The 25387-nt window shown below is 48.9% G+C and overlaps 2 protein-coding genes across 2 annotated transcripts in view; one reads left to right on the top strand and one right to left on the bottom strand.

Annotated features, from left to right (window-relative positions):
* Positions 1-25387, bottom strand: part of LOC140849964 (lanC-like protein 2) — a 202945-nt gene that overhangs the window by 161762 nt on the left and 15796 nt on the right. The gene's annotated exons all lie outside the window — the stretch shown is intronic.
* On the top strand, positions 4865-19779 carry LOC140849963 (neutral amino acid transporter B(0)-like). The gene is given in 9 exon segments (XM_073239172.1): positions 4865-6080; positions 8446-8488; positions 8913-8960; positions 9842-10008; positions 11918-12151; positions 12905-13096; positions 13239-13373; positions 14792-14913; positions 14916-19779. Coding segments are annotated over 9 exon segments (1620 nt in total). The 5' UTR covers positions 4865-5514; the 3' UTR covers positions 15029-19779.

The raw sequence follows: 25387 nt of genomic DNA, 5'->3' as shown, positions 1-25387 counted from the left end.
ACCTGAGGGTCCGCAGCAGCCTTGAATGCTTGAGGCGGGGATTTATGGCTGTCGGAGGAGGGGCCTGAGGGTCCGCCGCAGCCCTGAAGGCCTGAGGCGGGGAGAGTTCCCTCCTCATCCCCGAGCGTCAGGACCTTGCTGGACGATCACGGTCAATGGCACTGCGATAGCTCGGGGAAGAGTGGCCCACCCCGGGGAAATTTTGCTTAAAATGTTTCAGCACTGTTGGAAGGGACGGTGAATGCGTTTATGACTGTTGGAGTAGGGGCCTGAGGGTCCGCTGCAGCCGTAAAGGCTTGAGGCGGGGATTTATGGCTGTCGGAGGAGGGGCTTGAGGGTCTGCCGCAGCCGTGAAGGCCTGAGGCGGGGAGAGTTCCCTCCTCATCCCCGAGTGTCAGGGCCTTGCCGGATGATCACGGTCAATGGCACTGTGATAGCTTGGGGAAGAGTGGCCCACTCCTGGGGGAAAACTTACCTAAAGGCCAGAGAGGAGTGGTGAGTGTGATGGGCCAGCGCCGGAAAAAGAGGATGACGGCAAGCTGCTGCTGGTGTCGGGGGGAAGACAGGGCCCAGTTGGGGTGTCCTGTTTCCCGGGTTTCAGCACCAATGAAAGGAAAGGAGCGACACATAGCAGCAATTCACCGGAGAGTTCCGCTTTATTGGGAAAGGTGCTGGGTTATATAGGAAGGGGCATGAATTGATTGAGGTGTCACTTCTACGGGGCTGGTGGCTGTTGGCTAGGTGCTGGGATTGGGAGGGGGGCGAGAGGTGATTGGGCTTCAGGTGGCGCTGGCGGGAACTGAGGACCCCGAAGAGAAGCCGGAAGTTTGCCATCTTACTGGTGGGGACCCTTCAAGGACACCCTCCAGAATGATACCCATTTCACAGGTGGGAAATTGAGGCTAGGAAAAGCCTCTCTGTTCTGGGGAGCCGAGATTTCTCACTTCTCAGTCCAGCCTCCTATTGGTCTTTCTCACCTCTTTCCCAGAGCCCCAGGCCTTTCCTCTTTTTTTTTTTTTTCCCAATAATGAAATCTGAATCTGGGTAGGAGGTTTGACTGCGTGGGAGAAGAGCTGCCTGAGACCAGTTGGTATATTTTCTTCTCTAAACCTGAGGAGGGCAGGGGGTGGGACACTCCTGTCCAATCTGGGACCAAACCACAAACGCTAACCTTTTGGCCTGACCCATCCCACACTCCCTGCAGGTTCTGGGATTCAGGAGTCCCTCAACCCTGCAGCCTCCTCCTTGCACCTCTCCTCCCTGCCTGGGCTGCTTCTTCATACCCTGGGGCCTTGACCACTGGAAGGGTTCCCAGAAGCTTCCCTGCCCCCAGCCAGGCCAGCTGCTACTGCAGGCCCTGAAACCAGCTGCTGGGGCCCGCCTGGTGCCTCTCAGGCTCCCTCTGCCCGAGGGCCTGGGACTTGAACACTCCTGGGAGGGGAGCCCAGTCTGTGTGTGAAGGAAAGTATGAAAAAGGCCTTTTTGATTTTATTTTAGATAAAATGTTGATCTCAAAAAGTCTTCACTGCTAAAGACACCCTGACTCTGTGGTTTTCCAGGCACCACCACAGTTACTTAACACACACAAACTTGGTTCACTTCCCCATGATCTCTGAGGCAGACACTACGACTATTCCCATTTCACAGTTGAGCAAACCATGGTGCTCACACTGAACTGCAAAGCTACAATTTTCCTCTCTTAAAGCAACCGCTTTGGGCAGCGTCTATGCATTATTGTAGAGACACTCGGTGCATTTGAAACAGAAGCTGCTATATATTCGTGTTTGTCCCCATAGACGGCAAGGTGCCCTGTCCTATATACTTTCTGAACCTTAATTTTTCTTCCCTAACAGTATTTCTTGACCACCTGATTTATTACAGAAACAGACCCTCAGCCAAGTTCCCCGTCTGTCTCATTCCATCTGACTTCTCTCAGCACTCTGTTCTGTGGATGTAGTTTGTTTAATGATTGAGGGAATGTATTAGTGAAACAGACAGGTGCCCAGCTGAAGTGTTTCGACTTTATACCAAGGGAAGATGCTGGGGCCACTCAGCGGGTGGCGGTGACTATGTTAGATCTTGGGAACATCCCAGGCTCTTCTAAACTCTGGACTGTTGCCTGTAGCATTCTCTTTGCCTGGAATACAGATTCCTGGGATTGGTCTAACCCCATCCTATCCCAGCTCTAACGCCTCTTCTGCCAGGAAGCCCTCCCTGAACCCCAGGCCAAGTCAAACATCCCTCCCTCGTTCCACTGTCCCAGCCCTGTTCAGTCTGCATCATTACTCTCTGGGGATGGGTCTGTCTTGGACACCACTGGGTCCCTGGCACCACCCATTTGTGCTCAGAATAAATGATGGTCCATTGAAGGAAATGTCTGTATGTGGGAAGGAGCCAAATGCAGGGGTAGCCATGGTAACCAATAGGCGTTCACGGCATGGACCAGGACCACAGATACCTGAGTTCAAATCCCCTTTCTGCTACCAAATCAGTGAAATGGGAGAGTGAGGTCCCAAGGCTTAATGGAGATAAGATAACACCAAACAGCACTTCAAACAGGGCAGGAAGCCCCTCCTACTGCTGCCTGATGGCTTTGAAACTGCTCTTTGCTCTCACTGGAATGTTCTTCCCATACTGTCCCAGTGGGCTCCTTCTTTCATTTAGGTCTCACTGCAAATGTTACCTCCTCAAAGGGGCCCATCTTCACCACAGCATCTCTCTCTTCCATGCAACGCTCGAACTTTCTCCAGCACTTACCCCGTTGACAGCCTAAGTTCATCTCCTTGTTTCTTCTCACTAGAAGGCCGACAAGGAGCTTCATCTTTCTTTTCTTTTTCTTTCTCTCACTGCTGAATCCCCAGCACCTTGGAAAGCACTTGGGCTTTAGTAAATACTGAAGGAATATTTAGAGAATGCATGGAATACTCAGGAATTGTGCCCTCATATTTTGTATCCACAGTCACAGTGTGCATGATCAAATTTTTATATTCATTTTGACTCTAGGACAAATGGAACTGATGTTCAACTGGGAAGGGGTGGAGGTGGGACTTATACCCATGTCTGTGCGGCTCTAGGACCCACACTCTCAGTGTCCAGCACAGAACCAAGCACACCAGGCTTTAACAAGAGTTTGTTGAATGAATGTGGATGGGAGGTGGGTGGTGTTAAGAATGGGAGGATTTGGGAGAGGAGAGTATCTGAGAGACACAGGAGGTCTTCAGGGCTGCAGCCTGACCCCAGTGCCTCACATTTCGCAGGGAATCACCACAAGCTCTCAAACTCCTTCCAGAAAGAAGGTCTAGGGTTGGCAGTGACCAGGAGGGAGAGCTCACCACTAGGGCCCAGCAGCATCTGGAGCTGGTCCGGGCCTCAACCATATCCTTCAATAACAACGATAATAGCAGTCATCTTAGCAGTACTACTTAACTTTATTAAGGGGTACCCTGTACCCTGCCTGAATGTTTTGAACGTATCTTATTTGATCTACACAGCACCCAAGGAGTTTTGCTCTATTATTCTTCCTCCCGCTTTACAGATGTGGAAACTGAGGCTCACTGAGGTTGTGTCTTGTCTGAGGCCCCATAGCTGCTGCAGGAGAAAGCTTCCGAGGTTATCACTATCCCTAATTTTGGAGCAAGTGTGAAAACCTGAAATGTTGTCAGGTGGGGAAGGAAGTAGGATTTCAGCACTGCTATGCAGAGCAGGGAGTCATGATTGATTCACTGGAAACATCCACGTGACCAAAAAGGATTTAGGGAGGCAGCCCCGCAGGTAGGGTTAGGCCTCGGCAGGTAGGCGTGCAACTCCCAACCTCCCCAGATGTGGCCTCAAGTGACTTCCTTTGGCTGTAAGCCCCCATAAGTTCCTCTGGCCAGTTTTACCCATCTGGAGAATGGATATAATAACAGGTCCAACCTCACCAAGATGTTATGAATATTCCAGTGAAATCACCCAAATACTTCTGTTCAAAAATCAGCGAATGGCACTTTTTTTTGCATTTTATGTAAATTTTACCTAAAAAGAGAAAAGAACTGTGTGCAAATATTGAACTCTGATCAATTAATGCAAATGGGGCGATGTGTTTAAAGGGAAAGCACACTGATGTGAGCAACTTACTTTGGCATTCATCAAAAAAGGTGAATGGACAGACGGAGAGATCAATGGATGGAAGTACGATATAGAAGTATATGATGCAGTAGTTGTAAACTCTAGGAGGAAGGGAAATGGGTGCTGTAAAATACTTCACAGTTTTGTGTACGTTTGAAAATTTTTGTAATGAAATACAGAAGAAATTTTCGGTGAAACATTCGTAAATGTATTAGCACAGTCATTAATTTGAATTATAATTTTTACTGGCTGAATTGCCAATTGGGTACCCTGGGCGAAGTGGATTACAATCCCAAATATAATAACTGCCATTAATTGCTGGGTCAGAATCCGAATGGGGAACACTTACTTAAAAATTATTAACATTTTAAAATTAATAACTCCATCCATCTCACTTTAATTTTACACCAATCCTTTGAGGGGTGAGCTTTTTAATCTGCGTTTTACGTTAGAGGAATTCAAATCTGCAGGGAGACAGAAGATGGAACTCAGGAGCCCCAGGAGGAGCAGGTTTCCAAATTAAGCGCCGGCGGATCACTTCCACTTTGCGGACACTCTTGCGACTGCGTTTAGTTGCAGTTTAGGGGCCCCAATCCGCCCAATTACTTTGCCGGGGAAAAGCGTCTGTCCTTCACCCCGTCTCGGGCCCCACCGTCACCGGGGCCGCGCCCCTCGGTCCCAGGAGAGGGGGGGCCTCCAAACGCGCTGCAGCCAATCAGCGCCCTCGGCCAGCGCCCCCCACCCCCTCCCGCCCTCTCAAAGCCTCACGCCTGCCGTTAATCCCTTTAGGTTCCGCCAACTCCGCTCAGAGGCGCGCGGCAGGTTCCCTTTCTGCTAATAGCCATCTTCTGGGATCCCGGACCGCCGCCTTCCGCACCCAGGGGCCTGGATTTCCCCTCCCGGCCCCAGGGATCTGGCTCCCCATTTCCTGGAGCTGGCCTCCCGGGCCCCAGACTTGGGCTCCCGAGCCCTTGGTTTCCAGGACCCAGGCACCCTAGTCGCCGCCTCCAGCACCTTGGGAAGTTCCGGATCTGCGCTTCCAGGACCTCTTGAAGATCGCCGCCGTGGGGGCACCTTCTTCAGCAGTAAAGGACCCAGGTTCCAGCCAGAGAATCTCCTGTGTGCCTGACGCCCAAGAGAACCCAGGGGTTCCCAAGTCACGGTTTTGGGGCACCGGACATAGTCTGGAAGATCAGAGCCCCAGCGCCCAGCCTAGCAGTCCCCGACACTCCAGCTCCCAAAGGCTAAGGAACCTGGGCGCTGCGAACTCACCACTCCAAGGAACCCTCCCGAGTTCCGCCTCCAGGCTCTGTTACTCGGCTCAGTTCTGAGGAACGTGTACGTCCTGGGAAGGAACCCCAAGAAGCTCCCGGCTTCCGGGCGCTGGGGAGCCCCGAGGCATCCGTCATGATGGCCGATCCACCTAAGGGAGACCCCAAGGTGCTCGCGGCGGCAGAGTCCACCGCTAACGATGTCCCGGAGTTGGTCCCCACAGAGGACCCGGGCGCGGCGGGAGGTGGCTGCTGCGGTTCCCGCGACCAGCTGCGCCGCTGCCTTCGCGCTAACCTGCTGGTGCTGCTGACCGTGACGGCCCTGGTGGCGGGCGTGGCGCTGGGGCTAGGGGTGTCGGGGGCCGGTGGCGCACAAGCGCTGGGCCCCGCGGGCCTGGTGGCCTTCGCCTTCCCGGGCGAGCTGCTAGTGCGCCTGCTAAGGATGATCATCTTGCCGTTGGTGGTGAGCAGCCTGATCAGAGGCGCCGCCAACGTGGACCTGAGCGCGCTGGGCCGTCTGGGCGCCTGGGCGCTGCTTTTTTTCCTGGTCACCACACTGCTGGCGTCCGCGCTCGGGGTGGGCTTGGCTCTGGCCATGCAGCCAGGCGTCGCCTTCGCCGCCAGCAGCTCATTCGGAGCCACGGACGCCGCGGATGGGGACTCCAGCGAGGAGGTGCTCTATTCGTTCCTGGATCTTGTGAGGTCAGACCCCGCCCGCCCGGTGGAGGGGAGACGAGGCTGCTTCAGCCACGTTAGGGATGGCGGGAGGGACCGCGTGAACAGGGGGGGCTTTGGGCCCTCCAGAGCCAGGGCATCTTCAGGGCCTCAGAAGGACACGATGGGATGGATGGTGGGGGAAGCTCCGGCCCTCTGTGGGGTCAGGGCACAGAGGGTGAGGGCAGATTGGGGGAGGGAGGCTTCTAAAGGTGTGGCCTGGGGCTGTAAGGGCCATGAGGGTGATAGGCAACAGTCCTGGAGGGGGTTGGACGAGGAGCGCTCAGAAGGGTCGGGAGCATAGACGAGGGTCTCTCCTGAGGGGAGGGCACCCTGTGGGGAACCTGCAAGGAGATCTTCGGGCAGCTAAGGCTCCAGGATGGGGCTTCTGGATGAAGATCTGAGTCTAGGGTCAGAGGGCTTGGGACCCCTGAGTAAGGAGCCCCTGGAGGGTCTGAGGACAACCGAGTGACCCTCCCCCAGGCCCCCTTCCAGCCCATGAGCTCCCTGCACAGTGCGCCATCTGGACATGCCCAGGCTGCCTTCTCAGCCTCCCTACCACACCCGCTGCAGCTGGGCCCTGGTGGCTTCCCCTGTATTTGCTCCTGGAGAGTCCTGCCCCCTCCACCAACTTTCCTTCCTGTTGCGCCCCTCTGTCTGGGCTCCCCACAACAAGGCTGCCCAGAAGGGGGCCAATCAGAAAGTGGCAGATCCTTTTCCTTCTGGCCTCTGCTCCTCCACCCAAGAAAGTACTGTCCTCACCCAGCCCTGGCCTCCCTGTTCTTAGGAGGACAGACTGCTGGGCCCACATGGCCTTGCCTTTGGGGCCTGCTGATTCAGTGGCTCCAGGTTGGTTGGGGACTTCCTGGAGGTGGGGGAAGGAAGTGACGAGTCACAGGACTGGGTTCCCCCAGCACCTTGGGGCATGGGTGCAGGCTGAGATGAGAGACTTGGGCAGGCTTATTTAGAAGTTGCAGCACGCTCAGGGTGGGGTGGGAGGAGCACCTCCTGTCTGCGGGAGATTAGCTGGGCCATGGCCGGGCCCTGGCTAGCCTGGGTGGGTACAGGCCAAACTGCAGACAGGCACACCCACCTGAAGGCTGTTTGCGTGTGTGGGCTTCCCCCGTGTGCCAAAATAGATGTAATTCATACTTGGCCAGCCACTCAGACTTAGCTGGAACATCTCAGAGCCACAAAACTTTATACCAACTAACACACAGCTGGACACAGGGGCACAGACACTCAGCCACAACTGCGACATCTCACACTGACACATGGTCTTAAACCAGCTGCCACACACACACCATGTCCTGACTCCCCTTTACACAAACAGCCATGCATTGATGCCACTGACTATGTCAATTCATTGAACACTGCCTGAACACACGTTCGAGAGCACATACTCACACACACATCTGCGTGGCCATGTAGCAACACTGTCCCACGTAGCTGAACACTGACCCATACTCCCAGCCAGATACCAACAGTGTTTACCGACCCACAGCAAGAACTGTACAGCCACATCATTGGGGAGAGGGAGGACCTTGAATGGTTAGTACTAGGCCTGGGTTCAAATCCCCTCGCCACCACTTCCTAGCCGGGTAAGTTTCTCCAAGGCTCCCCAGTTCACCTGGGCCTCTGTAAAACAAGGACAATAGTGCAAATCCCAAAGGGCTGCTTGAGGATTACATGAGTAGACCGATGCAAAGCACTCACTACAGCTACTGAAAATGCGTTTTTGCTGTTATTTCTGTCACAGTATGAGATCCAAATGGCCAGTATCTGGCTGTGTCACACACTTACTGGGGTTTAATGAATGCTGTTACACACCAAGAAACACTCAGACATGGTCACACACCAGTGGCCATGGAAGCACAGATGCACATTTGTCACACAAACAGCCCCTTGTCATCTTCTTTCACTGCCTCTTTCTAGCACACCCAGATTTCCCCCCACATCTTCCCACCCACAGCCAGTCCCCAGGGCCAGCACTTTTATCAGCCCTCCCAGCCCTCCGGAGGAAGAGGCTGATGCAAAATGACCAGGGTCTTAGGTTTGCCTTGTGGGCTGGAACTGAGGCCCCTGGTGACCCTGCCCAGCCTGCACTGCACAGCCAGCATTCCTCACTCACAGTCCACAATCCCTCAGGGCTGGACCACCAGCCTACTGGGGTCCTAGGAGGCCAGCTCAGACTCCCCACACTTCGCATGACTGAACCTGGCTCAGGCATGTGTGGGGGCCATATTTGGGTGCAAATGGGACCTCCCCTACCTCCAAAGGCCAGGCCAGCCCCCAGATACTCCCTGAGTTCCCCCTTTGCTACTAATAACTACCTCCATGTCTATCTCTGCAGAAATGTCTTCCCCTCCAACCTGGTGTCTGCAGCCTTCCGCTCAGTGAGTCTGAGGGGTATCCTGAGGAGTGGGTGGTGGGTCGGCAGCAAGACAGCCAGATGCAGCACCGTGGTGCCTGGAAAGGCACACATGCCCACATATTCACAGGCCACACTGCAGAGTTCTTGGGTGGCTCTGAAACCCACCCATGCTCCTTATGTAGAAATGACAATATGAGTTCTGAGCCCCTCTGGGTTCTAATTCTAGCTTTGTGACCCCAGGCAAGTGCCTCTACCTCTCTGGGCCTTGGTTTCTGTCTCTGGAAAATGGAGGTATGAAAGACCTACCTCGGCAGGGTTGCTGGCAGGATGAAGGGAGGTCATGTTTAAGGGACATTTAGGGCAGCCTTTGAGCATTGCTAGTGTCAACATGGGGTGGGCGAGTCCCGGTGGCAATTGACACTGACTCTTCCCAACCCCACCTGCAGTATGCTACCTCCTATGATGAGAGAGGGATCGACGGAACTAAGGTGAAGGTGAGAGCGGAAGGCGGGATGGGGGGGGCGCACCCCTTGGCACACTGTTGGGGTTTTTCCATTTTCCCATTTTGTGGTGTTGCTCTGCCTCTGTTTGCTCTCAGTGTCTCTAATAATTCATGTGGAATTTGTTTTAAACTCTCTGTAGGCCCTTCCCCATTTCTGTCTTTTTTGCCTTTCTGGATTCTGCATTTTCCCTCCTCTTCCCACTCCCCATGGGCTGGCCCTGATCCAGGCGTCTCTTTTCTCCCCATCTTACCCTGGCCTGCTCCCAGGCCTGCCCCTCTTCCCCGACCCTCAGCTTGGCAGCCAGGGTAGTTTTTCCAAAGTACAAACCTGACCCTGCCTCTCCCTTGCCCCACAAAGCCTGTCATGCTCCCTAGTGCCCTCAGAGAAAAGTCCAGCCTGCTCCTCACCACAGTCCATGGGACCCTGCCCTTGCCCAGCCACCTTTGCCTGGCTCGTTCCATTCCACCCCCAGTGCATTTCTCTACGTTCTTTGAAAGCTCAAGTTGCCCGCATTTCTAGTCTGTTACACACTGTTTCATCTCTCCAGAACCTTCCAGCACCCCTGTTTACCTGGTTCACCGTCCAGATCTTAGCCCCTTTCCAGGGAGCCCTCCCTGATTCTCCTCCCCACCGCCGCCAAACTGGCATCGTTCTCTCAGCTCCTGTACTCCCCTGGGTTCCCGTGCCCACTCTGGGTGGTCCCTGATGACAGGTCCATTTCCCTTGCACCTGGACTGTGAGCTTTGGGAGGAAGGGGCCCTATGTGTTGTCCTATCTCTGCTGGGTCCTGGGAGTACCCAGGAGAGGCCCTTAGTGACTGTGCAGGCTCACCGAGTGTTGCCGTCCTATCCCCATCTATTCCTTGCACAAAGGTGCCTGTTGGAGGCGAGGTGGAAGGTATGAACATTCTAGGCCTGGTGATGTTTGCCATCATTTTTGGCATGGCCCTGAAGAAGCTGGGGCCTGAGGGAGAGCTGCTCATCCACTTCTTCAATTCCTTCAATGGTGCCACCGAGGTGCTGGTGTCCTGGATCATGTGGTAAGTGGTGGGTGGGGGCTGGGGATGTGGGATGAGGCAAACTTCTATCTTCTCCTTGAAGCCAAATGGCCTGCATCAAATCCAGTGTTGACCATCCCCTGGCTGTGTGACTTTGGCCAAGTGGACTACCTTCCCTGTGCTTCAATTTCCTCCTCTATATGCGGACACTGTTGTAGTCCATAGAGCTAAGACTGATGCTAGCACCTTTTGGATCCTACTGGTAGATAACAAAGACAGCCTCTGACCACAGCTTAGCTAATGCATCTCAATTTCAGAGATGTAAATGTAATCAAATGTTTGCCTTTGGATCAATGGTCTAAAATAGTGCCTACTTTATAGGGTTATTACGAAGAAGAAACGAGTGACTAAGGTACAGTTGGAGCTATTAGAAAGTGCTTTAACTGCCTGGCACCTGTGAGCATTCACTTCAGGTTAGCTATGTTGTTATCCATGAGTTTTGTTACATGACCTCAGATAATGAGGGAAAAGAAGACGTGCACACACATCCAACTTTCCCCCTTTGCCCCTTTCCCCAGTTTCATCTCCATACAGTCTCACACTGATTCTCAGGACCTACACTAGATCTAGAAGGCCAGAAATCAGGAGAGGGACCAGGGTTGCTGCATTTTTAACAAATCACACAGCCCCACCCTCCCTGGTTCCTGCATTTTTAACGAATCACACAGCCCCACCCTCCCTGGTTCCAGTGTAGCTAACATCGAAGAAGCTGCTGTGTGGAATGTAGTGCTCCTTGACAAATAAGAGCAGTTACTCAGAGAGGCTGGGTCGCAGCGGCCTGCGTTCCCACTGTGCTGCTGCCACTTCCCAGCTGTGTGCCCTACCACAAGTTACTTATCTTGCTGTGACTGTTTCCCATCTGGAAAATGAGGCTGATTTTCCTGCTGTGACTGTTTCTGTCTGGAAAATGGGGCCTATTGTACTGGGCACAAATGAATTGGAAAGTATAAAGCTCTTGGGGCAGTGACTAACCTAAAGAGCATGTCCACAGTAAACAATATTTGCTACTATTTATCAAGTACTTTACTTGTACAACTGCTGGACATATCTTATTGGCCAGAACCAAACCTTAGCTGCACAGGTGGCTGGGAAATGATGCCTTTCTTTTGCTACTAAGGAGAAGTGGGTTGGGAGACAACTGGCCCTGGCAATTGAACAGTCAAGGAGGCAGTCCTGGGAAGCCTCCTGTTTGGGAGGCACGAACACCTGAGGGAAGTCATTTCAGGAGACGGTTATAGTAATCCCAGCTGAAATTTACAGACCTTGTATTATGTAGAAAATGCTTTCAAGTCATTTCAACTGGCATTTCATTCTATCCTTCCAACATTCTTATGAGCTTGGTAGCATTAATATCCCTGTTTTACGGACCTATAAGATTTTGTTTAATTCAACTGTAGCTACAAGAAGCTAAAATAAGAGCTCCCTCATAGTGTCGTGGTGAAGATTCAGTCACGTTCAAGGGCTTAGCACATCAGTAATACTTCATGTCTGAGAGCTGTTGTTAAGACATGAGCCACAGCCGTTTCATTTTTCATGATGTGGTGAGATAATTATATTGGGTTAAGTCATACTGCCTACTATAGTAAAGGAAACTCAAAAATGTAAATGGCTCCACACACAGTGGATGTTTCTTTCTCCATCATGTGTTAAGTCCAAATCTGCTTAGTGACCTTCCTCCAAGTGGTGATGAACGTGTCTTTTATCTCCCTGCTGCCCTATCTTCAAGGCGAGAAAGCCTAGAGGATGGCAGGGGAGGTGTCAACCTCAGCACACATTGCTCTGGGCACCTCCTGACTATGAGGGGTCTGTGGTCATGCCATGTGCTGGGCGCAGTGCCTGGCCCTGGGTGAGCATGTGGTCAGAAACTGCAATCTGTCTCCTTGGTAATTAGGTATGCCCCTATGGGCATCTTGTTCCTGGTGGCTGGCATGATCGTGGAGATGCAGGACGTGGGGCTGCTCTTCACCATCCTTGGCAAATACATCCTGTGCTGCCTGCTGGGCCATGCCCTCCATGGGCTCCTGGTGCTGCCCCTCATCTACTTTGTCTTCACCTGCAAAAACCCCTACCGCTTCCTGTGGGGCATCAGGACAGCGCTGGTCACTGCCTTCAAGACCGCCTCCAGGTGTGGCTTTGGGGTAGGACAGGCCAGCATTTTTAAGCTGAGGGTTTTGATATGAAGAAGATCCCCGAAATTTTGTATTTGGGGACATTGGATCTACGTACAGGGACCATGCTTTTCCTAAGTTTCTCAGAAGGTCCTGCCACCCCGAACCTCCACCCCACCCCCACCCCCGCCGCCATAAGGAATTTCTAAGGAAGCCACTGCCGTAGAGATTTTGTCCTTCCTCAGAGCCCTCCTCCTCCCTGCCAAGGCCTGGTCCTGGGACGCGGGTGCTCCAGCCTGCATCCAGCCTCTGGGAGTGCCTTCCACCTTCTCTCCTGGGTATCTCACCCGTCTCTGCTCACCTGTCCCCCCAGAACTCGGTTCTTCCCTGCAGCGACATCCCCAAAGCAAGGGGTGGTCTGAGGTGCAGTGGGAAGGGGGTGTGGGCCAGTGAGCTCTCAGGCATCACAGGATTTAGGTACGGATTTTTGTGTATATTTTGAAGGGCGGCAGTCTGTTCTACCCCAGAGAGCCCAGGACTCAGGCATGCTGGAATCTTTGCATTCTGGGGATCCCTGTTCTGCCCCTGGAAAGGGAATGCCTTGGAGAGCTAGGGAGCCATGTGGGTGGAGGCCTGGGGGTAGTTGGGGACATGTGTAGGCTGCTGGGCAGAGCCTTGGCTGTGAACCGGGCCTGCGTGGGGGGGACTAGGGGTGGGGCGGTCGGGGGGCACCTCCCAAAATGACTGCAGGGTGGTCCCGTTCCTCGCAGCTCCACCACGCTGCACACGATGACGACGTGCGTGGAGAGGAATGGCGTCGCCAAGCATATCAGCTGCTCCGTCCTGCCCATCGGTGCCGCGTTCAACAAGGATGGTGGTGCGCTCTTCCACGGTGTGGCCGCGGTGTTCATTGCGCAGCTCAACCACCAGTCCCTGGACTTTGCGAAGATCATCACCATCCTGTGAGTGCGGGGTGACTGCTGCTAGTAGCCCCGACGCACCTGACCCTTCCTCTGAGAGTAAACTCAGGCTGAGGGGAGCAGAGCTCGGGTGGCAGCTTCTCCCACCACCGAGGCATCTCTGTGACCTCCCCACCTCCCCCAGGGTCACCGGTATAGCGTCCAGCGTGGGTACTGCGGCCATTCCCGGTGGAGGTGTCCTCACGGTGGCCATCTTCCTCGAGGTAGTCGGTCTCCCAGCTCATGACATCTCCTTGTTCCTGGCTGTGGACTGGTTTCTGTAAGTGTGGGTTTGTGGCTCAATGCGGGTAAGGGGCACCCCTGGGAGTGGAGAGGAGCAGGAGGTTCATTGAGCACCTCTAGCTAGAAAAGAGGAAGGAGGTCTAGAGAAAAGGGAATGAGAGCTTGAATATTCCAGTCAGAGGGCCGGAAGTGATCTCTGGGGTTTTGAGAACCGTAAAATGGTAACACACACCAGTGGTTACTAAAGTGGATCCGTAGGCCAGGCTGCTGTGTTCAAAGCCCATTGCCACCCTTGCTAGCTATTAGTGACCTTGGACAAGTAGTTAATCTCTGTGTCTCAGTTTCACCAACTGTAAAATGGAAAGACTAGTCTCTCCTTGAGGATTGGATGACATAATACATGCAACTGCTTTATAACAGCCCATAGTCAGTAGTAAATGCTACATAATTGTTAGCTATCACGATTAGCTTTTAAACACATAAAAGATTAGAAAACAATTTGGTTTGAAAAGTTAAATATAGAGTTACCATATGTCTCAGCAATATTACTCCTAGATATGTACTTGAGAGAATTTGAAAACGTTCAGAAAAACTTGTCCATGAATGTTCATAGCAGCATTATTCAGAATAACAAATAAACAGGTGGAAACCCAAATGTCTGTCAGTTGATGAATGGGTGCATAATGTCACATATCCATATGATGAAATATTATTCAGCAATAAAATGGAATGAAGCTCTGATACATGTATATATTCATGGATGACCCTATGCTAAGTGAAAGAAGCCACACACATAGGACCACATACTGTGTGATTCCATTTGTATGAGATGTCCAGCGTAGGCAGATCTATAGACAGAAAATAGATCAGTGGTTACCTAGGGCTGGGGATTGATGGGGTGGGGGTGGGTGTCACTTGCTTAATGGGTTGTGGAGGTTTCTTTCTGGAGTGGTGAAAAGATGCTGAAATTAAATAGTGCTGATGGTTGCAAAAGTCTGAATATATTAAGAACCACTAGATTGTACACTTCTAAGGGTGAATTTTATGGTATGAGTATTATAGCTCCATTTTCTAAAGCGGCACGCACACGCACACATGCACATACATAGTGTAAAAGAGGAAGCAAAGGAAAGATCCTTAGGATTCCAGTGGGGAATAAGAGCCTGAGGGAGACTTGAGGGTTTCAGGGGGAAGAGGAGAAGTAGATGGGTCTCCTGGGGCTCCAGCAAAAGAGAGGGATGACTTAGGTTCCAGAAGGAACAAGTCTTGTGCTTTGTTGGCAGAAGGATCATTTGGGGTCCAGGGAGGATGGAGGGATGAGCTTCTGGGTCCAGGAGTTGAACAGGCTTCCATGAAGGGTGTGCTGGGGAATTCAAGATTTCAGGGAGCAGGAGGTAGGGCTGAGCCCTGACCTCTCCCCTCCCGTTCACTTCCCCATCACTCCTACCCCCTCAGAGACCGGTCTTGTACCATCCTCAATGTGGAAGGTGACGCCTTTGGGGCAGGACTCCTGCAAAGTTGTGTGGATCGCACAGAGTCCCGGAGCCCGGTGCCCGAGCTGATCCAAGTGAAGATTGAAGGCCCCTGACTCCGCTGCCAGTCTCTACTGGGGAGGGAAACCCCCTCCTCAAACCCTGTGGTGCAGGACCTGGGGGGGATGCTGACACTTACAAGAGGGAATCCCTCATGTAAGGTCTATGAGGAACCTTCCCTACACTGAGCAGGGGCACTTTGAACACTGGGATCATGAGGAGGGATTAATAAACAAACTGGGCTCCGGGGGAGGGAAACCCCCTCCTCAAACCCTGTGGTGCAGAACCTGGGGGGGATGCTGACACTTACAAGAGGGAATCCCTCATGTAAGGTCTATGAGGAACCTTCCCTACACTGAGCAGGGGCACTTTGAACACTGGGATCATGAGGAGGGATTAATAAACAAACTGGGCTCCGGGGGCCCTACCCACACACTCCAGGGAGCCAGGGGCTCCGGCCTCCTCCCTGACATCACATTGGAGAGGTCTCATTGCTGGGATGTACGTGTGTGTGTGTGTGTATCTCCCCAAATCTCCCCAGTCCTCAACTCCCACCTCCACTCAAGGCTAGAAACAGCAAGAGTGTCCTCTACACCCCATCCTGGGAGCCTGCCTGGCCTCCCTGTCTCAGGGCACAGGGCGCAGGTCACCATACAGATTTGAAGGATGTTCAGACCGGTTGCTGGCTCCTTTGCTAGTTCTTTTGATGGCTGTAGCTGGTGTGTGTGCGTGTGTGTGTGTGTTGTGTGTTTGTGTGAGTATTCTGTGACTCTCTCCATGATACTTCCCATGGTGTCCCCAGGCCTTTTGTTCCCTTCACTGTTTTTAAGAGAAACACTTCCTGGAACTCTGGGGACTCAGGGAGAGCAGGACAAGTACTACTGTAACTCCAGAGGACAGTTTTTTATGGTATCATCAATATACAATTACATGAGCCACACTGTGGTTACTAGATTTTCCCCTTTATCAAGTCCTCACCACATACCCCATTATAGTTACTGTGCATCTGTGTGGTAAGATACTATAGAGTCACTACTCCTCTTCTCTGGGCTATACTGCCTTCCCCATGCCCCCCCTACATTATGTGTGCTAATCACAATGCGCTTGATCTCCTTCTCCCTCCCTCCCCACCCACCGTCACCAGTCTGTTTCCCTTTGATAACTGTTAGTCTCTTCTTGGGTTCTGTGATTCTGCTGCTGTTTTGTTCCTTCAGCTTTTGCTTTGTTGTTATCCTCTACAGATGAGTGAAATCATTTGGTTCTTGTCTTTCTCCACCTGGCTTATTTCACTGAGCATAATACCCTCTAGCTCCATCCATGCTGTTGCAAATGGTAGGATTTGTTTTCTTATGGCTGAATACTCCATTGTGTATATGTACTATATCTTCTTTATCCATTCATGTCCTGGTGGACACTTAGGTTGCTTCCATTTCTTGGCTCTTCTAAATAGTGCTGCGATAAACATAGGGGTCTTTCTGAATCTGGGATCCTGCATTATTAGGGTAAATTCCTAGGAGAGGTATTCCAGGGTCAAGTGGTATTTCTATTTTAGTTTTTGAGGAACCTCCATACTGCTTTCCACAATGGTTGAAATAATTTACATTCCCATCAACAGTGTAGGAGGGTTCCCCTTTCTACACATCCTTGCCAGCATTTGTTGTCTTTTGGATGCTGGCCATCCCAACTGGTGTGAGGTGGTATCTCATTGTGGTTTTAATTTGCATTTCTGATGACTAGTGATGTGGAGTATCTTTTCATGTGCCTGTTGGCCATCTGAATTTCTTCTTTGGAGAACTGTCTGTTCAGATCCTCTACACATTTTTTAATCAGATTATTTACTTTTTGGTTGCTGAGGCTTGTGAGCTCTTAATATATTTTGGCTGTCAACCCCTTATTGGATATGTCATTTATGAATATATTCTCCCATACTGTAGGATGTTTTTTTATTCTACTGATGGTGTCCTTTGCTGTACAGAGCTTTGTAGTTTGATGTAGTCCCACTTGTTCATTTTTGCTTTTGTTTCCCTTGTCCTGGGAGATATGCTCATGAAAAAGTTGCTCATGTTTATATTGAAGAGAGTTTTGCCTGTTTTCTTCTAAGAGTTTAGTGGTTTCATGACTTACATTCAGGTCTTTGATCCATTTCAAGTTTGTGTTTGGAGTTAGAGAATAATCCAGTTTCATTCTCTTACATGCAGCTGTCCAGTTTTTCCAACACCAGCTGTTGAAGGGGCTGACATTTTGCCATTGTATATCCATGGCTCCTTTAAGGTATATTAATTGACTATATATGCTTGGGCAGAGGACATTTTTGAGTAATAAAATTGTCAAGCATATCTCATCAGATGTTTTTAAGAATTTGACTAAAAGCACTAGCCACACAGAAAAAACAAAACCCAAACATGGTAAGTTGGACTTCATTGAAATAAACTAAGTGTTCATCAAAAAACACCATTGTAAACCACAGGGAGATAGCACTTCCACCTATCGAAATGGCAAAAATCAAAAACAAAACAAAAAAAACAGTACCAAATGCTGCTGATGTGGAGCAACTGGACAGCTCACACGTGGCTGGGGTGAATGCACAGTAATCCGGTCACTTTGGAAAATCACTGGGCAGTTTCTTATCAAGTTAAAATGTGCATGTGCCCTACAGCTCAGTAGTTTCACTACTGGGTATTTGCTGAAGAGAAATGAAATCCTACTCATAAAACTACCGTTATAGTAATATGTATAGCTGCTCTCTCCAAAATTGTCAACATTTGGAAATGAGTCAGTTGTATAAACTGGCAGAGTCAAAAGTACGATGTGAACTACTCAGCAAAAATAGAGTATTGATATACAAGTTAGATAACTTAGATGCATCTCTCAGATAATATTTTGAGTGAAAGGAGCTGGAAATAGTACATACTGTACATTTCCATTTATATGAGGATCTTGAACAGGTTAAACTGTCCATGGGGAGAGCAACTGGAACAGTGGTGACCTAGGAGGGGAACTTACCGACTAGGAGAGGACAGAAGCCAGCTTTCAATGATACAGCAAATGTTCGATATCTTGATATGGGTTCTGCTTACATAGATGTATATATTTGGGAGAATTACCCCATACACTTAAAATGTGTGCATTTTATCCTATGTATATCATCTTCCAGTTAAGAATTTTTCACAGCTCATGGTGGGAATTCATTTTCCACCATAATCACCTATGTGGGAATGCAAGATTCCATTGGTAGCTGAACTTTGACTTTTAAATCATCCCCAATAATGACGTGCTTTTTTAAATCCAGAATTTGCTATTTGAATTAAAAAACTGCTCTGCAACTGCTGAACTCCTGTAGATATCCAGGGTATGGATGATATCAGGTGCGGCTCACCTATCCAAGCAGGATACTGTCTTGCACACTGCTGCAGCATGTCACACGCTACTGATACTATGGCCCCCAACCTCGGTCCCTAAGTAGACTTCTGCTAGGTGCCTAGAGGCAGCACCAATTTGGGTTCCATTATAGATGGTATCTTGAGTATCTTTAGCATCATTTTTCAGTTTATTTAGTTACATCTCATGATCATTGCAGTGCAGAAGGAAAATATAATTCATATCTGGTTCTGGGCAGAATCGTGTATTGCACACAGCATAACCACTAATGAGTTTGTTAAGTGTTGAATAACTTAGTCAGTGAGATTTCCAATGCTTTCTAATATGCCAAAGTCCTTTGTGGGTTGTTATGGAAGTGTTTAAGATTGTTTTAATGATACGTGGGGAAATCAGTTGGGGTTTTGGGTGGAGCAGTGAAGGCATCGTTTTCCCTGCTTAAGATAGTTACTATTTAATGCTTTGTTGGAAGTGCATTAGATTTAGAATTTGAGGGATGCCTGTTTAAAAAGGTGCATACCTGCAGATGTAATGTATTGCATATACAATCTGTGTACACATTATGTGTCCATATGAAAACTCTGTAACTGGGCTAAATTCCACCAAACAGTACCTACCCACTTTTTTCTATGCCATTTAAAAACTTTGTTGGGCACATGCCACTAATTTGCCTAAAATGCTGATCTACGTTATACAGAAAGATGGGAACCATCCCAACCTACCCAGGGTGGACCGGGGCTTCAGTGGCTCCCAGACCTGGCCTCCACTAGGATGTGATCACTCCGTGAGGGAGCCACCTTTGTCCTGTTCACTGCCATACGCCCAGCACAGCATGGGGCTCACCCTCTGGTGACAATGGCTATGTCTTACCCAAAGGCCACTGGTGAAAATTACATAAGAATAGAGGAAAAGCACCTGGACAGCCACTCTGGGGTGGGGCTCCCACCTCTCCCTCCCTTCCTCCATTCATCCACCTACTCCTATTACTGGGACACTCTTCTTGTTCTTTTGAAGGAACCTGACTTGGGAGGGAGGCTCAGGCTGGTCTTGGGTTGGGCTTGGTCCTGAGTTCTGGACTCAGAATAACAGTATGGGGGGGCAGGCAGGCACGGACTAATGACTCAGCGTCGTCCCTTGTAGAGAACGATCAATATATCTAGGCTTGTGGAACTGCCCTCCCAGTCTGCTTTCTTTGGGGAGCGGGGATCAACCTTATTGAGGTGTAATTTGATACAATAAACTGCATTCATTAAAGTCAACAATTGGAGGAGTTTTGACAGATGCATATGCTCATGAAAAACCACAACTTAGATACACAATATTCCCACCACCACCAAATTTCTTCCTGCTCCTTTGCAGTCTGTCCCACCCTCCACCGCAGGCCCAGGCAACCACTGAGCTGCTTTTGGTCACTAAGGATCAGCTTGATCTCTTCTAGAATTTCACATTAGTGGAATCATACAGTATGTAGCTTTTTGCATCCTATTTCTTGTACTTTGCATGATTCTTTTGAGATCTAGTCATGTTTTTGCATGTATCAGTAGTTAATTCCTTTTTTATTTTTTTAAATCATCAAAGAGTATTCTATTGTCTGGATGCACCACTTGTTTACTCACTCACTTGTTAACAGACATGGGTGGGTTCCAGCTTGGGGCCATTGTGTATAACGTGTGTTGTACCTAGATCTTTGAGTGGCATTTACTTTTCATAGCAAATGTTTTGTAATGCGCAGGGCGATGAGGCATACACAAAGTATTTACTACTTGGTCAGGCTATCAGTCCCCCCAACAGCATCTGGGACATGGTTCCCCTTCCCTCCTGCTGTGCCCAGTGTGTCCCCAGGAAGAGCCAGAAGGGTAATAATAGGGAGCTCGTGGCAGTGACATTGACCAACAGAACAGTAATCAATAATGTTTTCATGTTTTCCCCATTGGCATGGCCATACCAGTGCCTGGGCTGGCTTGAAGGCTGGCTTTGGGAAAGTCCTCTTGGCTCTCCTGAAATGAACTACATAGACAATATGACCTGCACATGATTTTAAAAACAGTCTCTACATGGCTCTAACTGTAATAAAAAGGAGAAATAACAGGATATTCATTTATAATATGCATTTCAATATATGAATGTGTGGGGCCACCTCCCAGAACCCAAGGAGGTAGCCAGATGTTTATACCTGTAATGCGTGCAGTTCTCATCATGGCTGGAAACATGGGGTATCAGTGTCTAATTACCACAGGCCATGTGAAACATGATTTTCCAAGATTGTTGACAATCTTTAGCCAAGTTTTGAACAAAACACATATAAGCTACCCTCATTTAACGTGGTAGTGGCACTTGGAAAATTCAGAACCTATTAAAACCTTACAAAGAGGACGTTGCATGAGGAGAAAATTAGTTCCTGAGCTCAGATAATTCTTAACCTGATTTTTCCAAATAACCTTAAAACTTAAGTTAGTATGCACTGGTAGGGATGTGCTGGTTAAAATCCTGCAGTACTCCAGTTCTGGCTGGTTAATAGTACAAAAGTAATTGAGCAAACAGTAAAATTCAAAAGTACATGTTCTGATATAAACTCATTGTTCAAGTTAATTGGTGCAACGGGTTTCCTGTCATCTCATTACTTAGTTGGTAATAAAGATATTAAATATACAAAACTATGAGATAGTACTGTAATGGCTAGAAAAGTTTTTAATGTAATTGCTGTTAGCTGAGGGACAACAAAGAGCGGAAAAAACATCAAAACACTATGTTAAGAGAATTCTTCATCTACTGATAACTCAAGTCACCTGATGGTCTCAGTCTAATGGAAAATTGCTAGAACCATTTGATGTGGTTCCCTAATCAAATCACCTCTAAGACTTGGTTATATTATAAACATGCGTATGTTTATAGGAAATACGCAGCTATGTCAATCAAAAAATCACACCAACAATTTCTAAAAACAAAATCCTTACAATAACTTCTGAATGATTCGTGCTTCAACTTATGTTCTTGGCAAATGATTTAAAGAAATACGTACATATAGGTAGATGGTTTTGATTATTTAGAGAAAAAAATATTTTAAATTTTTGGTTCATACATTTATATATTAATTTATATCACTGTGCCAGTTGCCAAGTATTTTGAGTATCACCCATGCATCATGAAAGTCCAATGGCACATTTAAAACTGTGTGACAAGGAACAATACTTCATTGTGTGGAGACACCCTGCATATTATAAGACATCTCCACCTCTAGGCCATGCCTTCCAAGAGCCAAAACCCTCACCCGATCACAGGGATAACCCAGATCATCCCCATTATGTTCCTATAAGCCTCCATGAGAACCCAACAGTCTCTCTGCCAGCCATTTGCAGGTTTAGTTGCTAAAAACAGAGGCTGAGTTATAAGAAGTCAGGCTTTGGAAGTCTGAGCCTCAGGAGCCTGGGCCAAATTTGCATCTTCTCTTCTCTTGCCTCCTCCTCCAAGGGCTTTACACTTCTGCAGTATATCACTAATCCCTCTGCCCAACCTAGAGGCTGAAAGAGGCAGTGACTTGCCTAAGATCACAAAGAAGGTTAAGTGGCCAAGACAGTAACCAAACCCAGCCCTGACTCCACTCCAGTGCCTCAGAGCACCCCCGTGGGGTAAGCACTCATTACCCCCATTTCCAGGTGCAAAACAAGTTGCAGAGAGGCAGTGAGGGCAGCCCAGGTTCAGTGTGGCAGGAAGCAGCAGCACCAGGGTTTGAACCCAGGTCTCCGCACTTCAGAGCCTGTGGTCCCAAAAGCCAGGTGCACATTCCTGGGAGGTGTGTGGGACAAGTGACTGGAATAATGAGAAGTAAACAAAACTTATATATTTTTAATTTTAGAATGGAATAATTTAAGCCTTATTACTAACATACAGAATGATAGTGGTACCTGTATATAACTTATAAATAAATACACACATTGGGGGTACACGGCCCAACAGTACTTACTCTTAAGTGCATCATTACCAAAGGAAGGCAGCCATCGCTTTCCCCGCTGTGTGGTGGGGCCTCCCAGAAGTTCCTCTCCAAACCATTGTAGAGAGGGGCACAGAGGGCAACTTCCGTGTGGGCTCCTAGACTGACAGGCTGGGTTCAACTCCCCGCTCTGCCACTTCTTGAGCTGTCTGACCTTGGGCAAGTAACATTACCATTGTGGCCACAGTTTGCTCAACTGTAAAATTGGAACAATAGCAGCTCTCACCTCAGAGGACTGAGGCAAGGGATAGATCAGTTCATCTGTGTGAAACACTGAGAACGATGACATACAGTAAGTTCTCAGAAAATGTGAACTCTGATTATTGTTTAACCCAATAATCAAGTAGGCTAACGGGTGCGGAGAACTAAAAGAACGAGGTAACACAGTTAACATGGAGTGGTTCTTAACCACAGCTGCACCTCAGAGATCTGAGCCTGTTTCCTGATCCCCAAGATAGGGTTAAAAGCAGCACAGGCCTCACAGGGCTCTCCCAGGAGGAGGTCGCATTCTGGAAGAAGAGGAGATAGGGTAGGCATCCTGTCCGACTGGCCAGGCAGTGGGGATTGGAGAGAAGACCAAAGGCTCAAGAAATGCAAGAGCTATGGAGCAGAGGCTCTGGCCCCACAGTAGGGCAATGGCGCCCTCTAGTGGAAGAAAGAACCCCAGCGAGCAAGTGTCCAGAGGGCTCTTCGTGTGCTGGACACTGATAGCACTCCCTGAATTCTAGAGGAAACAGAGGCACAGAGAAACAGGACTTGCTCAAAGCCAACAATCTAAGTGGTAGAGGTGGAGTTTGACTTGCTGCAGTTCAGCCCCAGAACCTATACTTTCTTCCTCTCTTTCCAAAACTGTCCATGCCCTAGAGCCCAGCTTCTTGGAAATCTTGGGCAGGGCACTTCTTTGATGTGCAGGATGGTGTTGGGCCCTACAGGGCGGCTTGGCATCCCTGGCCTGTCCACCAAATTCCAGCAGCACCAAGAAAAATGACAGCTCCCGGTGCCCGAATGTCCCCCCAACCCCAGGCGTAGGCACTGAAGCTTCAGACACTTCCTGCCAAACTCAGGAGTGCAGGATTGGGGTACTCAGCGTTCTTGATGACCCCCGGGCTGAACCTGAGCTCTAGGGAGCAGTGGTAGTTGCTAGGCACCTGTGCCATGCAGCCGGCAAAGGGCAGGGGCACGAGAGGCTGCAGGAAGTGTTAGGGAATCTCGACATCCTGCCGGTGGTCCAGCCACATGTCCTTGGTCATGATCCCATTGTGGGGGTAGAAGGGACACACGTCCACATGCAGGTCATTGCTCTTGCTGTACTGCACATTGAAGTCACTCTCTACGGCCTTCTCCCACACAAAGCTGCACTCGTCCAACACTGAGCCCACCTTGGCGCCCTGCAGCTGCTCACAGTTGCCCATGTCCTCCAGGTAGATGCCCAGGTCCATGTTGTAGTCCCAGGGAATGATGTCCCTGCGGTGGGCGTACGCAGCAGTGAGCTGCCCTCCAGCTAGTAGCACATGCTGGCTGCCTCCAGAATGCCCAACAAGTAGTGTGCCGTCTCACACAGTGCGCACAAGCAGCAAAGGGCATCCAATGCTCCTCATAGAGGTAGGCCAGCGTGTTACCCACCACGGTCCCAAAGCTACAGGGAGCGCCCTTGCTGCAACTGAACCACTTGAGCCCTGTGCTGACCTACAAAGGAAAACCCATCAGGCTATCATCAGACTTCTTAGCAGAAACCTTATAGTCCAGAAGGGAGTGGCATGATATATCCAATGCAATGAAGCAGAAGGGCCTTGAACCAACAATACTGTATACAGCAGGATTATCAGTTAAATATGAAGGAGGGATTAAACAATTCCCAGATAAGCAAAAGTTGAGGGAATTTACCTCCACAAACCATCTCCGCAGTGTACTTTAAAGGGACTGTTATAGATGGAAGTGTGCCTAAGGCTAAATAACTGTCACTAGAGAAAATAAAACACCAGCAAAGAAAGTAGACCCATTAAATACTAACCAAATGCAAAATTAAATCAGCTACCCACAAAGTCAGTCAACGGATACACAAAGAATACAGAATATGACGCCTAACATATAAACAGAAGGAGGAGGAAGAAAAAGAAGGGGGGAAAAAGGAATCTTCAGAATGTGTTTATAATGGCATAATAAGTGAGTTAAGGCAGACTGCTAGATAGGCAAGAGACTGCTGTTGAACTTTTAGTAACCACGAATCCAAAGCTTGCAATGGAAATAAGTATGTATCTATCAATAATCACCCTAAATGTAAATGGACTGAATGCACCAATCAAAAGACACAGAGTTACAGAATGGATAAAAAAGCAAGACCCATTTATATGCTGCCTACAAGAGATGCACTTCAAACCCAAAGACATACACAAACTAAACGTGAAGGGGCGAAAAAAGATAACAGAAAACTTTAAGGAGGATGGGTATTAGGTCTTCACTAAATGTTTAATAAAATTCAGCAATGAAGCCATCTGGTCCAGGTCTTTGGTTCTTAGTTTTTTGATTACTGATTCAATATTGTTGCTGGTAATTGGTCTATTCAGATTTTCTGTTTCTTTCTGGGTCAGCATTGAAAGGTTGTATTTTTCTAAAAAGTCCATTTCTTTGAGGCTATCTAGTTTGCTGGCATATAATTTTTCATAGTATTCTTTAATAATTCTTTGTATTTCTGTGGTGTCTGGAGGAATTTTTCCTTTCTCATTTCTGATTCTGTCTGTGTGTGTAGATTCTCTTTTTTTCTTGATTGGTCTGGCTAGGGGCTTATCTATTTTGTTTATTTTCTCAAAGATTAAACAAAATAGATACACCCCATTCTATGAGGCCACCATCACTCTCATATCACAACGAGGCAAAGACACCACAACAAAAGAAAACTACAGACCAATATCCCTGATGAACATAGATGCAAAAATACTCAACAAAATATCTGCTAACCGAACTAAAAGATACATCAAGAGGATCATACATCATGATCATGTGGGATTCATGCCAGGGATGCAAGAATGGTATGAAATTTGAAAATCCCTCAACATCATGCACCACATCAATAAAAAGGAAGAAAATCACATGATCATCTCCATAGATTCTGAAAAAGCATTCAACAAAATTCAACACCCATTCATGATAAAAACTCTC

The sequence above is a fragment of the Manis javanica genome, chromosome 6, assembly GCF_040802235.1.
Source record: "Manis javanica isolate MJ-LG chromosome 6, MJ_LKY, whole genome shotgun sequence".
NCBI classification, from domain to species: domain Eukaryota; kingdom Metazoa; phylum Chordata; class Mammalia; order Pholidota; family Manidae; genus Manis; species Manis javanica.
Note: the sequence above shows the minus strand (reverse complement) of the source record. Positions and strands in the feature narration are given on the sequence as shown.